The sequence below is a fragment of the Dipteris shenzhenensis genome, chromosome 5 (assembly GCF_047967505.1).
Source record: "Dipteris shenzhenensis isolate YYH24624 ecotype China chromosome 5, Dip_SZ_1.0, whole genome shotgun sequence".
NCBI lineage: Eukaryota > Viridiplantae > Streptophyta > Polypodiopsida > Gleicheniales > Dipteridaceae > Dipteris > Dipteris shenzhenensis.
In genome coordinates this window covers 53,721,374-53,736,894 of record NC_141600.1, presented here as the reverse complement: position 1 = coordinate 53,736,894, position 15,521 = coordinate 53,721,374, and the positions used below count along the sequence as shown (strand labels likewise).

Sequence of the window (15,521 nt, the reverse complement as noted above, 5' to 3'; positions counted from 1 at the left end):
GCTCCTACATCCAGGATGACCACCATCAGGTCAGTTATAGCAATGGCTGCCAATTCTGAATGGAATGTTCATCAGTTGGACATTAAAACAGCTTTCCTTAATGGAGACTTGTTGGAAGAGGTTTATGTCAAACAACCTGTGGGTTTTGAAATTTCAGGAAATGCACATCAAGTATGCAAGTTGAATAAAGCTTTGTATGGGCTGAAACAAACCCCACGTGCATGGTATGCCAAAATTGATGCCTTTCTAACCAGCAAGGGGCTGCACAATAGTCCAACTGAGAGCACCCTCTACATCAAGAAGGATGGGGGGGATATTTTGGTCATCATTCTTTATGTAGATGACATGCTGCTCACCGGATCAAATGAAGAAGTAATTGCAGATTTCAAAGCCCAATTGAAAGCTACATTTGATATGTTAGACTTAGGCTTGTTACATTTCTTTTTGGGGATCCAGTTTATTCAAGAGAAACTTGGCATTGTTATGTCACAGTCCAAGTATGTTCAAAAACTCTTGGACATATTCAACATGCATGATTGCAAGCCTATGTCCACTCCCATGGAGCCGGGGCTGAAGCTTACAATGCATGATGTGGGTGAATCAATTGATGTCACACTCTATAGTCAGGTTGTTGGATGCCTCATTTATCTCTGCAATACACGACCTGATATTCAGTTTTCAGTTTCTCAGGTGAGTAGGTATATGCACAACCCAAAGATTTTGCATTGGCAGGCTGTAAAACACATCTTCCGTTACTTGCAAGGTACAAAGTCTTTTGGCTTGATGTTTCCCAAGGGGGGTGACTTGCAGATGCATGCTTACAGTGACTCAGATTGGGCTGGAGACTATGATACTAGGCAGTCCACCAGTGGGAATTGTTTCTTTCTAGGACATGCTTGCGTTTCTTGGTTGAGTAAGAAACAATCTACAGTGGCTACCTCCTCATGTGAAGCTGAGTACAGGGCAGCTTTCACAGCGACAGTTGAATGTGTTTGGCTGCGTCGTTTGTTTGCTGATCTTCATCTTTCATTGGAGGGTCCTTCTCCGATTCTCACTGATAGTCAGACTGCTATAGCAGTGGCAAAGAATCTTGTGTTTCATGCTCGCACGAAGCACATTGAGATTCACTATCACTATGTTAGAGAGAAGTTGCATGCAGGAGAGATCAGTATGATCTATGTGTCAACACTTGACAATGTTGCAGACATCTTCACCAAAGCACTTCCACGTGAAAAGTTTGAGGCATTTCGTAGTGCCCTGAACTTATCTCCTTTTGGTGATTGATCATTTCCTTGTACATGACATTGGCACTACAGGGGGGTGTTAGAATTATTATTATATTCTAGCAATGACCAATGTAATGTAATAAGTAGGTTAGGGGCACTTTTTCCTCATTTGAGGTTTTTTTCCCTAATCACAGTTAGTTCACTAACTACGGTTAGTGAAGGATAAGGTTTTGTCACTTAGACAAAACCTTAAGTGACAAAACCTTTCCTTTTTGTTGTATTACTTCACTTCATCTATTGCAAGCACAACGTTCAGCTCTCTTGCTCTTTCACTCTTTTTCTAACATAGGGAACATCTTGCTTTAGTATTTCAAGAACTTCGAAATCATCAGCTTTTTGCCAATAGCAAGAAAAGTGAATTCTTTTTGAAAGAGATCCATTATCTGGGGCATATAATATCCAAGAATGGAATATAGATGGATCCTGCAAAGATCCGAGTCATCCAAGAATGGTCTGAGCTGAAAACTGTGCATGAAGTCTGTAGTTTTTTGGGACTTTGCTCCTACTACAGGAGATTCATCAGGCATTTTGCTGATATCAGCTCCAGCTCCACTACATGACCTTACCAAGAAAAATGCAGCCTTCACATGGGGAATGTCACAGAAGAAAGCATTCAATACACGCAAGGAGAAGTTGACTACAGAGCCTAATCTTGTAGTCCTGGATCTGTATCAATCTTTTGATGTTGATTGCGATGCTTGTGGAGAGTGTGTTGGGGTTGCATTACATGAGAATGGACATGTAGTAGCATACGAGAGCCGAAGATTGCGTGATGCGGAAAGATATCTGGGAATCTATGAAAAAGAATTGTTCGCTATAGTTCATGCTGTGAACACATGGAAGTATTATCTTTTGGGTGTAGATTTTATTGTTATAACAGATCACCAAGTCTAAGATATTTTCTAACTCAGACAAAACTCTTTGAGAAGCATATGAACTGGGAAAATATGCTGTCAATGTATCATTTTCAGATTGTCCATACTCCAGGAATTCGGAACAGAGTGGCAGATGCCTTGTTCCGAAGACCCCAGGTCAACAATGTGACCATTGCTTATCATCATGACTTGGAAAGCATGAGGGAGCAATATGCTAATGATGCAGAATTTGGTGAGATTTTACAGCAAATGCAAGAGGGGCAGTCCACCAGTCACTATTCCCTGAAAGATGGGTATTTAATGAAAGATGACTGCCTATGCATCACCCAGGAGATGAGGGAAAAGATTTTGGAAGAATGCCATGCACCTCCCTATGCAAGGCATAGAGGAATTACAGCAACAACTCTAGCATTAGAGAGGTATTTCTTTTGGCTAGGGATGCGGAAAGATATACATCAGTTTGTTACTGAATGCCTTACGTGTCAAAAAGTGAAGTATGATAAATGGAAGGCACCTGGCCTACTTATGCCTCTTCGTGTGCCTCAGGCACCGTGGGAAAGTATTACAATGGACTTCATTTTTGATTTGCTAAGATCAAAGTCAAGAAATGATGGGATTTGGAGTATCATTGATAGATTCAGCAAGCAAGCTCATTTCATTCCGGTTCGCAAAACCATAAAGGCAGATCTTATGGCTAAGCTTTTCATGGCACAGATCTTTAAGCATCATGGTATGCCTAAGTCCATTGTCAGTGATTCAGATCCCAGAATGACCAGTCTATTCTGGAGAGCTTTGTTTGATAATATGGGGATGAATCTGAATTTTTCTTCTTCTTTTCATCCCCAGACAGATGGTCAAAGTGAAATAGCAAATTCTACAGCATTGGATATGCTGAAATGCTACGTGGGTGACCAAGGTTCAGACTGGGAAAAGTATCTACCATTGGTAGAGTTTGCTTACAATAATACAGTACACAGCTCTACAGGGAAAGCCCCTTTTGAGGTCATATATGGGAAGGTGATTCTGCCACCTATTCTGAGGACCAAGGACGAAATATTTGCAGCTGATCAGTTTATGAGAGACCTCCAGACAGCTTGTAGCCAAGTCCAGACAGCAATTGAAAGGTCTCAAGAGAAGCATAAAAGAGCTGTAGATAAACATAGGAGACAGTTAAATCTCAGGGAAGGGGATTGGGTACTATTAAAGTTTAAGAAAGCTAGGCTCCGCAAGTTTAAAGACAAAAAAAAAGTGTATGCAAAGTTATCTCCTAGGTACTATGGCCCTTTCAGGGTTATAGAAAGAATAAATGAGGTTGCATACAGGTTAGCATTGCCAGAGCATTGGAGGATTCACAATGCATTCCATCTGAGTCTTCTAAAGAAATTTCAGGGGCCATAGCCTACAGAGGCAATATTAGAGGATCCACCAGAAGTGGATGAGCTGGAGGAGGTTGTTCAGCCAGAGCAGATCGTGTACCATACTGTACGCAAAGGCCCTCAGGATAAGGAATTTTACAAGTCCTTGTAAAATTCAAGAACTATACGGCATTGGATGCCAAGTGGATGGATGAAGACATGTTGTCCGATCATCCACAGCTTTTGGATGTTTACAAGGAAGCTTTTCAGTTGAGGTCAACCGAATAGAAGCCGAGGGGATGTCATCACAATGTAAATATCCTAAGTCAAAGTACAGTTGACCATTTATTTGATCATAATTAAAGAGTTTTCCATCTGGGTTAATTATGGTCAAAAGAGTTTTTCTATTGGTCAAAGAATTGATTACGGTCAAGGATACTTCACTTCGGTCAAGTAAGCTTGATCTCGGTCAGGAAGACCAAGAAGGTTAACTACGGGCAACCAAGATGTGCTAACTTCGGTTGGAGAGACTTGACTATAATTAAGGCGCCTCGACCCTTGGTCAAAGCCCCTTAATTATAATCAAGAGTGTTGACTCCGGTCAACCAGAGAATAAATATATTTTTTGTATTTCTTATGTGTGCACATGTATTCAGTGGGGACGCCCACCGTGACTAGAATTAGTCCACAGTGTGTTATTTGCATGCAAAGCGCTAACAATTAATAGGTGCCATGGTGGTGCGCTTTAATTAATTGTTACATGTACTAGGAAGAGTTATTTTCCTAAGGGCAATGGAGCCTAATAAGAGTCTAAGAGGTGGTTCGCGTGACCAAGTTCTTCGAAGACTCCAGAGTTGCCCTTAGTGGCATGTAATTAGGTAAGTAATGTAGAGTTTGACAAGTGGCTTGTTGCCAAGAAAGAGAGCCTAAGAGCTCATGTAATGATTCATTCACGTTATGATTTTGTATGAATAGCTTCCACGCTGAACTCATGTACTCCATTTTCTCTCTGATGAATAAAAACCTTCGGGGGGGTCCAGCCCGACGATTGTCCTGGGCCCTAGTGTATCTATTGAGAGAGGGAGAGAGGGAGAGCAAATGAGAGTGTCTTTGCTGTCTTTTACCAAGAAGATTACAGCACTCCTAGAGGAATGTCAGCTCCTTGGTTGGCAGAGATTAAGTAGCATGCTTTGTATGTATTATTATGTTCAGTTTTTAGTTTTTAAAGGATTGATTAGACTTTTGAATTATTAGTAGATGTTATGTGGTAGTTTTCACAAGTAATATAACTCCCTAGACTAATGTGATTGGTCAAATATGGTGCGTTGTAGGTGTCTATGATGGAGCGTGACAACTATTTTGGACGTGTATTAACAGGTCGCATTGCGTCAGGAGTTGTGCGGGTTGGAGATAAAGTGCATGGACTACGCAAGAATGATTCAACATCAGAGGTTGTTGATGTGGGAAAGGTAAAAAGTGCAGCTGAGAATCAATAATTTTTACTATCTTGAGACAGTATTTAGTCCTTAGAATTTTTTGGGAATAATCTATGGAGAGGTTAGCTGCATAAGGTAGGGGTTGCTTCTAAGTCTTTCTGTATAATCAAGATTGTTTCCTTAAAACAAAGATATTATGATGTGCAGTTTTCAAGCTTAGATATGCTATTTATACGAATGTTGGATATACCATAAAGTCTGCCTCTGGCATTTCTATCAGTTGGGATTATCATGGTCACCACCTTGTGAAGAGGACATGGGGGAGGTGTACCATATTTGTTGAGAGAGAGATGCCACGTTGGCACAAACAGAGGCTGCCGGGGGGCAGATCTGACATGGGTTGCAGGGCTGCCACATGGGCAGCAAGAACAGGCTGCTGCTATGTCCTAGATGGTGGGAGGCAGCCCACAGCTGGGGCAGGAAAGGCCCATGGCCTGCAGCAAAGGCTGCATAAGAGCAGGCCTTGCCGTATAGGCCCTGCAGACAGGTCCTCAGACAGCAGCAGACTGGTCGGGGCATTGTGGACACTTGGGCTGCTACAGCAGGTCAGGGCAGTACCAATACAAGGTGGGCCAATGTGCTACTGCCACAGTCAGGTGTGACATCTGGGACCGGTATAATTTGACAGATTGGTTAGACCAGTCTGCTGGACTCGTCTAGATATAGGCCAGTCTGCTGACTGAGTGCTTCCAGCCCTATGAAAAGGATGCTATCCCTGGGCCCTATTCATTCAACAAAGCCTTCACTTCTGACTGTCTACCAGGGAAGCAGTGAAACACTCAGTGTTCTCTTAAAGGAAAAGGGAAAAGGCTTTGCATAACATTGCGGAATATTGCTTTACTTCATAACATTTACTACTGCTTCTACACGAGTAACATTTAGCCCACTCTGGTTTAGCATAGCTGTGTATTTCCTAGTGATTACTGCTTCTGCAAGGTGAGCTGGTTGTTAGTGGCAAGAGTAGTGGCATCTAGAGAGGGATGTTGTGTTTCAAAAAGGCCTATGAGACCAAAAGCTCAGTACATCTTGAAATACATCCTATGTAGGGGTACTGGAGCGGCCCCCCCTGCGCCCTTGGCAAAAAAATAAAAATAAAATTCAAACGACATAAATGAAAGAACTGAAGTATCTGAGGTATAATGGTGAAACACTGAAGATACGGAGAACACGCTGGTACTCTAGTGTCTAGGATCTGGTGGGCTCTGATATCTCTGAAAGACGTCTGAAACCTTCAACTGTCACCTCCTGATCTGCCCTGTGTCTCCCACGTGTGGGAGAGGGGTGCTGGAGTCTGCCGAGACGTGGGTTGGCGAGAGCAGCAGAAACACTCTGTACTGGCTCTATGTTAGGATTATCATGGTCACCTCCTTGTGAGCCCCCATATAAGGAGGATATTGGGGAGTGTACTAGCAGCATTTGTTGCTGAGGGAGAGATGCCACGTTAGCACAAAGAGAGGCTGCCACTGGCAGATTTGACATGGGTTGCAGGGCTGCCACACGAGCGGCAACAAGACATTACTGCTGCTATGTCCTAGCTGGTGGGCAGAAGCCCACAGATGGGGCAGAACAAGGCCCATGGCCAGCAGCAAACGCTGCATAAGAGCAGACCTTATAGGCCCTGCAGACAGGTCTACAGACAGCAGCAGACTGGTTGGGGCGTTGCAGACACTCAGGCTGCTACAGCAGGTCAGGGCAGTACTAATACAAGGTAAGCCAATGTGCAACTGCCATGTGGCAGCCAGGCATGACATCTGGGACAGGTATAAATTGATAGACTGGTCGGGCCAGTCTGCTGATTGAGTTGGCTATTTTTGATTGCTTCCAACCCTAAGAAAAGGATCCTATCCCTGGGCCCTATTCATTCAACAGAGCCTTCACTTCTGGCTGTGTACCAGGGCTGCAGTGAAACCTCTCATAACGGAAAAGGTAAAAGGTTGCTTTGCATAACATTGCGGAATATTGACTTACTTCATAGTTTGAAAGAGAGAGACTGAAATGTACAATATTGGTTGAGAAAAGATAAACAAATGATTAAGGGGCCAGGATAGCCCCTCCACGGGGTCCTCCCCATTCTCCCTTATCCTGTTCATTATTACAATGTGATACAAGACCAAGGTGTTGAAGTAAATCTTATCAACTCTTTCCAAACTTAAGACCAAACTGGAAAATACCAAAACTGTAGCATGAGCTATGTACAAGACACGAAAAGGAAACTCAAGGTTGAGTAGTAGGACTATTTACATAAACAGTGTCTTGAAAGATAGCCTAGCTAGGGTGCTAAAGACTCCAAGGGCTCTTCAATTCCAAGGGAAGATGCCTACACATTTACCACTGCTTCCACACATGAGTGAATAAGAGACTCTGTTTTAGCATAACTATGTAGTTATAGTGCTTAACGGTGCTGCAAGGTGAGCTGGTTGTTAGCCACAAGAGCAGTGGCATCTAGAGAGGGATGTTGTTTTTCTGACTTGAGGTGTGGGATGGGATGCAAACAATGGAGGGACATTATCAAAAAACATCAATGGAACCTCTTGTCTACTTTCCAATTAGGCGGTTGTGGATCTTGAGGAAATATTTCTTTTTGGGTGTGCACCATCCTTGGGAAAGGAAAAATGATGTGTTTTACCCGAAATACAGACCTCACATATTTTGTTTGGAGGAGCCTCCAAATGAGGCAAGGCATCAACCATATCAAGCTTTTGCAATAACACAAGGGTGCCATAATTTACATGCCCAAACGTGGCATGCCATAACTTTGCATCCTTATTCTGTGCGGTAAAAGCATGCTCCCCACTACGAAAACTTGAAGCCATATTCTTTCGCGTCTGCTCTTCCTGCAACAAGAGTGCTACCAACTCTTGAAAAGTGAATCCGTCCCATCGAAAGGTTGACAGATGTATGAAAAGAAGATAAGACTCCCGACAATGAGTTCAAAGTAATGGTACCAAGCTGTAAGTCTAGAATGACCTCATCAATGTTCAAGAGTTGCTCTCGCAAATCTTGAATCTTGGTGACATGTTCCTGCATAGAGTCACCCTCATCCATGTGCATGCTATCAAGCTCTTTGTGCAAATATGAGACTCTCGCCTCATTACGAGCTTGATTCATATGTTCCAAAATATTCTAGGCATCTTTAGCAGTCCGGCAAGACCTGACATGAGGCACAATAAACCTCTTGAACATCACCTATATCCCACTTCCTTTGCTTAGGAGTAATACCTGCAGGTGCTTGCCCAATCGGGACAGCAACTTATTGTCCCGTGTTGTCCACAACCCCCCCCTCTCTCCCCTTACTATGGAGGAGTACCTGGTGCTATAGGACCGGGAGGGGCCTCATCACTTGTAACATAATCCCAGACGCCTGTGGCAACTAATAGTTTGCGAATCAAAAAACTCCAAAGAGGGTAGGTGGTGCCATCCAAACGATGCTCCTGGGCAAGCAACTGAAACACATCATTTGTGTTTTGCTGTGCCAGTTGAGCGAACAAAAAGAGGCAAAGAAGTCTCAACAAAGCTTACTTGCTGCGAACACCTTGCTCAAGTAACAGATATCACTGCCAAAGCCTATACTAGGCTTGAGGATGCCCCTAAAATATACTAGAAAGATCCCGTGCTGGGATATGTGCTGCAATCTCAGAATTTCCGCTAAAAAACCATTGGCTCAACAAGGCATAAACCCTACTGAATGCTTGATTGTACTTGAAAAGGCAAACCCCAATGGCAGGAGGGCCAACAAACGCAAGCAATGGAGAAGGGAAAGAACTCCCAATGCAAGAAGTATCAAAACTGAAAGTTTACCAGACCAAAACTCAAGCAAATGGGTTGCAAATGTCTCCAAAAAGAGCTCCAAGACGATCTGAAAATGATCTCCCATGAACTATAAGTACTTTCCTCCAAGTATGCTTGCCTTAGCAAGCAATAAATGGATGATTTTTATCTCTGTTTTGGAAAAATCAGCAAGTCCCCAATTGAAAGGATTGAAGTTGCACTTGGAGGTGCAAAATATGGATGTCCTTGCACAATACTGCCTGAGACATCCAGAACCCCTAAAACAGTCCCGAGAGTGATGGAAAAGATTCAAAAAAGAAAAACAATCATGAAAAACACCTCGAAAAGCGTGTCCAATCCTCAAGAATGTTAGAAAATGGGGTGTGTGAGAGAGAGAAAGAGCTAGGGATTGAAGAAATGATAGATGAATGTAGAATCCATGAAGGCTTTCATCACTAAATGAGAGAAGTGAAGTACAAGCCTTATAGGCTACACACTCACACACCAAGTGCATATGAGATAAGTCCCATACATCACATCAACACACTCTTTGGCTATGATATCTCCAACACCCCCCTTCGGAGCAAAGAGTGGCACGCAAGGAGTGGACCGCGATCCCCCCTCCACCACAATACTGCAAAAAGCAAGTCCAACTATCCAACACCCCCCGTGTGATAGTGACTTCTCAGTCAGCTTGAAGGAATAGAGAGAATGAGAGAGTGAGAGCAAGAGAGAGTGAGAGAGTCGTAAGCTTGGAAGCTGTAGTTGCACAATAGAGTGTGTCAAAGAGTACAACACAAAGTAGTGTAGATAAGGTTTTGTCATAGTGACAAAACCTTAGTAGTCACTAACCATAGTTAGTGAACTAACTGCAGTTAGGGGAAAAAACCTCTAAATGAGGGAAAAGTGCCCCTAACTAACTTATTATATTACATTGGTCACTGCTGAATTATATCTATAATTCCAACACCCCCCTGCAGTGCCAATGTCATGTACAAGGCTGATCAATCACCAAACGGATATAAGTTCAGGGCACTGCGAAATGCCTCGAACTTCTCACGTGGTAGTGCTTTGGTGAAGATATCTGCAACGTTGTCATGTGTGGACACAAAGATCATACTGATCTCTCCTGCATGTAACTTCTCTCTGACATAATGATAGTGAACCTCAATGTGCTTCGTGCGAGCATGAAACACTGGATTCTTTGCCACTGCAATGGCACTCTGACTATCAGTGAGAATTGGAGAAGGACCCTCCAAAGACAGATAAAGATCAGCAAATAAACGTCTCAGCCAGACACATTCCACTGTTGCTGTGAAAGCTGCCCTGTACTCAGCTTCACATGATGAGGTAGCCACTGTAGATTGTTTCTTGCTTAGCCATGAAATGCAAGATTTTCCCAAAAAGAAACAATTGCCACTAGTGGACTGCCTAGTGTCATAATCACCAGCCCAATCTGAATCACTGTAGGCATGCATCTGCAAGTCACCCCCCCTGGGAAATAGTAAGCCAAAAGACTTGGTGCCTTGCAAATAACGGAAGATGCGCTTAACTGCCTGCCAATGCATAGTTTTAGGCTGTGCATATACCTGCTCACCTGAGATACTGCAAACTGAATATCAGGCCTAGTATTGCAGAGATATATGAGGCATCCAACAGCTTGACTGTAAAGTGTGGCATCAACTGATTCTCCTGCATCATGCATTGTGAGTTTCAGCCCCGGTTCCATAGGAGTAGATATGGGCTTACACTCTTGCATGTTAAATCTGTCCAAAAGTTTCTGAACATACTTGGACTGAGACATAACAGTGCCACGTCTCTCATGAGAGAACTGGATCCCCAAATAAAAATGAAGCAGCCCCAAATCTGACATATCAAAGTGGGTCTGCAAATCAGTTTTGAAATCTGCAATTTTGTCGTCATTGGACCCTGTGAGCAGTAAGTCATCAACATAAAGAAGGATGACTAATATTTCCCCCCCATCCATCTTGATGTAGAGGGTGCTCTCAGTAGGACTATTGTGCAACCCCTTGCTGGTCAAAAAGGCATGTATCTTGGCATACCATGCACGAGGGGCCTGTTTCAGCCCATATAAAGCTTTATTAAGCTTGCAGACTTGAAGTGCATTTGCTGTAATTTCAAAACCCGGAGGTGGTTTGACATACACCTCTTCCAGCAAGTCCCCATTTAAGAAGGCTGTTTTGATGTCCAACTGATGAACATTCCACTCAAAATGTGCAGCCATTGCAATTACTGATCGGATGGTGGTCATCCGGGATGTAGGAGCAAAAGTCTCCTCATAATCTATGCCCTTTTTCTGAGCATAGCCTTTAGCAACCAGCCTGGCTTTATATCTGTCAATGGAGCCATCTGGCTTCCGTTTGACTTTAAATACCCATCGTGTGCCAATAGCATGTTTACCCTGTGGCAAGTCCACAACATCCCAAGTCTGATTTTTGGCAATGGACTGCAACTCATCGTGCATGGCATTCATCCAATGCACATTACCTTGTGCCTCTTCAAATGTGGCAGGCTCCTCTTCATCAAGGAGAGTACCTGCATATGCTGATTCCACTGAATTAGCACCTTCCATGTGCCTTGCTGCACTGCGAGTCCTGCCAGGTAACGGGGCATCAAGTTTACTCTCCCGGAGAGTCTGTAACAGCCAGTTTGGGACTGTTTTTGCTGCATGTATGTCTGCAATTTCTTGCTGTACCACTTGTTCCACTTCCTGTGGAGGAGGCATGGCATCCCGTGGCGGAACTGAAGCATTTGAAGGTTGCTGTAAATTCTGATTTGGATCAGAAAAATCAGCAGGGGAACCCAATGCAATGGGTAGCAACCCTTGAAATACATCTTCTGAAGGTGAAGGCATTTGAAAATCAGCCTGAGTGTAAGCTGAATTTTCAGAAAATATCACATCTCTACTGACAATGATTTTGCGCGTAGCAGGATTGTAGAGACGATACCCCTTGCTTTCTGCACTGTATCCAACAAATATGCATTTGATGGCTTTATCTGACAATTTGTGCCTAAATTCAACTGGCACATGTGCATAGGCAAGGCATCCAAAGACTCGGAAGTGATTCACTGAAGGCTTCCTGTCATTCCAGACCTCAAAAGGAGTTTTTGTTTTTAAAGCCTTAGTGGGAGCCCTGTTCAAAATGTAATTGGCACGCATCAAACCCTCTAACCAGAATTTATGAGGCATGTGTTTGCTTTTCAGCATACATCTGTCCATTTCCATGAGGGTTCTATTTTTCCTCTCAGCTTTGCCATTTTGCTGAGGGGTCAGCCTGACTGTGAGCTGATGCACAATACCCTTTTGTTTGAGGAAAGCATCAAATTCTGCAGATAGGTATTCCCCACCTCTATCCGTGCGTAATATCTGTATCTTGAGCCCGGTTTCATTTTCAACCATGGCTGAAAAGTGTTTAAATACTGTGAACACTTCAGATTTCTTTTTCAGCCCATAAACCCAAGTAAAATTGGAGTAGTCATCAATAAATGTGACAAAGTAGAGATGACCACCCAATGAAGGAGTCCTCATGGGACCACAGACATCACTGTGTATAAGCTGCAATTTGCGAACAGCTTTAACTGAACCATCCTTCTTGAAGGGAAATCTATGCATTTTACCTAAAATGCACCCTTCACAGGCATGTGGAGGAGGTATCTCAAGAGGGGGCAATGCATCAACCATTGAAAATTTCTGAAGTGTCATCAAGCTGTTGTAATGCATGTGGCCATATCTGGCATGCCATAATTCTGCATTTTGCATGGCAACTGTAGGGGAAGAAATTGCCAAAGCATGAGCTGCTCTTTTCTGAAAAATATCAAGTTGAAAAAGCCCACGCAGCAGAGTACCAGATAACATTAAGGCATAGTTAGCTTCCCTGTCCCGGACAGCACATTTGTCATCCTCAAAGATGACCTGAAATCCATCTCTGTTAAGAGTGGACACTGAAAGGAGATTTTTGGTTATGCCAGGCACATATAAAACATCAGAAAGTCTGAAAATTGAGCCATCAATTGCAGTGAGCTCAACTTCTCCTGTGCCACGTACTGAATATGAGGAGTTGTTGGCACAAGTGACTTTCTTACCAACAGGGGGTGGATTCAAGGAAGTAAAGAGACACTTCCTCGAAGTGATGTGCTTGGATGCACCGCTGTCAAAATACCATGTGTTCAGTGTTTCATCAACACTGAAAGCAGATGCATCTAAAGGAGAGTCAAAACTGCAAGTCAAAAATGCATATGTATCATCACTGCAAGAAGTTGTACTATCCCGATCATCTGGAACAGCCAACCTAGAATCAGAAATGCAAGATAAAAAGGCATAATCTTGACCAACAAAGTTGGCTGCAGCATCCCCACTGTCAGATGCACAAGGGGCTGAATCTGAAACAGCCATTCCTGAGCTGTTTTTCTTTTCCTTTGCAATCCTTTTCCTGCATTCTGCTATGTGATGACCTGGCTTTTTGCAGTAGTGACAGAAACCCTTCTTTTTGGGCTTGCTTGCATCACTTTTAGCCTTTTGTGAAGGCTGTCCTGACCCACTGGAAGGCTGATTTGCTGCTGTTTTTGCCTGTCCCTTTGTTTTTGATTTGAATTTTGAGAGCATGGCTTGTTCACCTGCACGTGAAGCCAAATTTTTCCTGGTCTGCTCTTCCTGAAGCAGAAGTCCTATCAGCTCATGAAAAGAAAGAGGATTTGCACCCCCCCTCAATGATAAATTCAGCGAAGTATGAAAGCTGAGATAAGACTCAGGAAGAGAGTTCAGAGTGGTTGTAATCATCTCTGAATCAGGAATAATTTCATCTATATTTAACAACTGCTCTCTGAGATCCTGTAGCTTAGTGAGGTGGGCTGACATGGAGTCACCCTCCTCCATATGTGTATTGCTCAACTCTCTTTTTAAAAAAGATACCCTGGCATCATTCCGTGCTGCATACATGCTTTCCAAAATATCCCACGCTGCCCTGGAGGTCTTACACGACCGGATATGCGGAATGATTGATCTTTTCACTGAAAGAGAGATGCAAGACAAGGCTAAGGCATCCCGTGAATCCCATCTCTTTTGCTCAGGAGTATTAACTGTAGCTGCACCAACAACTTGTCCTGCAGCTGCACCTTGTGCACGACCTCTTCCACCTCCTTGGTGAGGAGGGGTAGCAGGTGCAATATCTGCTGGTCGGATTTCATCCCCATTGACATAATCCCATAAATTGCGAGAAATCAGAATATTACGTACCATGAAACTCCAGAGGGAGTAGTTGGTACCATCCAATTTGTCTTCCTGAGAAAGACCACCGAACTGAAAATCATTCTGATTTTGATGGGCCATATCTGAAAAAGGAATTGAAGCAGATACAAAGCTGAATTCCCTTACTGGGAATAAAATGCACAACTCCCAAAAACCACACCCAAGCACGGGCTGTATATGCAACTTAGATTTCTGCACTTGAGCTGTCAGAAATCTGTCCAAGCATAAAACACTCTCCAAAATCTGCCAAATGTGTTCCAAACACTCCAATAAAGGCAGTATATACTGAATACTCCAAAAAATGCTCTCCAAACACAAAAGCCCCAATTTGTAGCTAGGAATTGCAGCCAGAAAGGGGTAAAAATGCCAAAAGCCCCAAATCTGCAATTTTAATACAAAAGCCCCAAATTTCAGACAAATCTGCAATTTTGCTCTTGTGATAGCCTCAAACTTGCCCAATGATTGCAATGGCTTCAATATGTAAAATGCCCCAAATATTCTTGCAGAATACTTAGCTAAACAATGGCTGTCTGCAAACTTAGCCTGCCTTGCCAAATCAAAGATGACCTGCCAAAAAATCACCTGCCAAATCTGCAATTTTGTCCAAAACCGAGAAGATACCTGCTGCTGTACTGAAGCAAATTCAGTACAGATTTACTGTACTGAATACTGTACGGAGATGCCGTACAGTTTGTACGGCACCGTACGGGAAGTACTGCGTCGACAAGTACGGTGACCACGACAGATACCGTACGGTATCTGTCCACGGTGTACGGCGCTGCGTCGACATGTACGGTGTACGGCGAAGTACGATGTACGGCGCGCAGACTTTTCAGGTACGATGTACGGCGCGCAGACTTTTCAGGTACGATGTACGGCGAAGTACGATGTACGGCGAAGTACGGCGCTGTACGATGTACAGTGTACGGCGAAGTTCAGCGCTGCAAATGGCGAAACCTTGTAAGGCTTCCGTACAGTCGTACGGACTGTACGGACGGATTTGCGTAGGCTGAAGGTCGAGGCAATGGTTGAAACTTGAGGGAGCAAGGAGCACCAGACTCTTGGACCTGCTCTGATACCAAATGAAGGAATAGAGAGAATGAGAGAGTGAGAGAGTCGTAAGCTTGGAAGCTGTAGTTGCACAATAGAGTGTGTCAAAGAGTACAACACAAAGTAGTGTAGATAAGGTTTTGTCATAGTGACAAAACCTTAGTAGTCACTAACCATAGTTAGTGAACTAACTGCAGTTAGGGGGAAAAACCTCTAAATGAGGGAAAAGTGCCCCTAACTAACTTATTATATTACATTGGTCACTGCTGAATTATATCTATAATTCCAACACAGCTTGCAACCGGCAAGGGCAAACCATCACTCGTCACCCCCCCTTACTCTGAACTGGGTGGTCAATACCATCAAACCAAAGTAAAAGACAATACATTTATTTTTGGGGCACAACCCATTGCATAGTATCTCTT

The 15,521-nt window shown here is 43.4% G+C and overlaps 1 protein-coding gene across 2 annotated transcripts in view; it reads left to right on the top strand.

Annotated features, from left to right (window-relative positions):
• The window catches only part of EMB2785 (elongation factor family protein), a 130,645-nt gene that overhangs the window by 63,677 nt on the left and 51,447 nt on the right, over window positions 1-15,521 (top strand). For both annotated transcript variants that reach the window (XM_087374776.1, XM_087374775.1), the window contains exon 6: window positions 4,848-4,985. In XM_087374776.1, coding sequence (XP_087230902.1) covers window positions 4,848-4,985 — 138 coding nt within the window. The remainder of the gene's footprint in view (window positions 1-4,847; window positions 4,986-15,521) is intronic.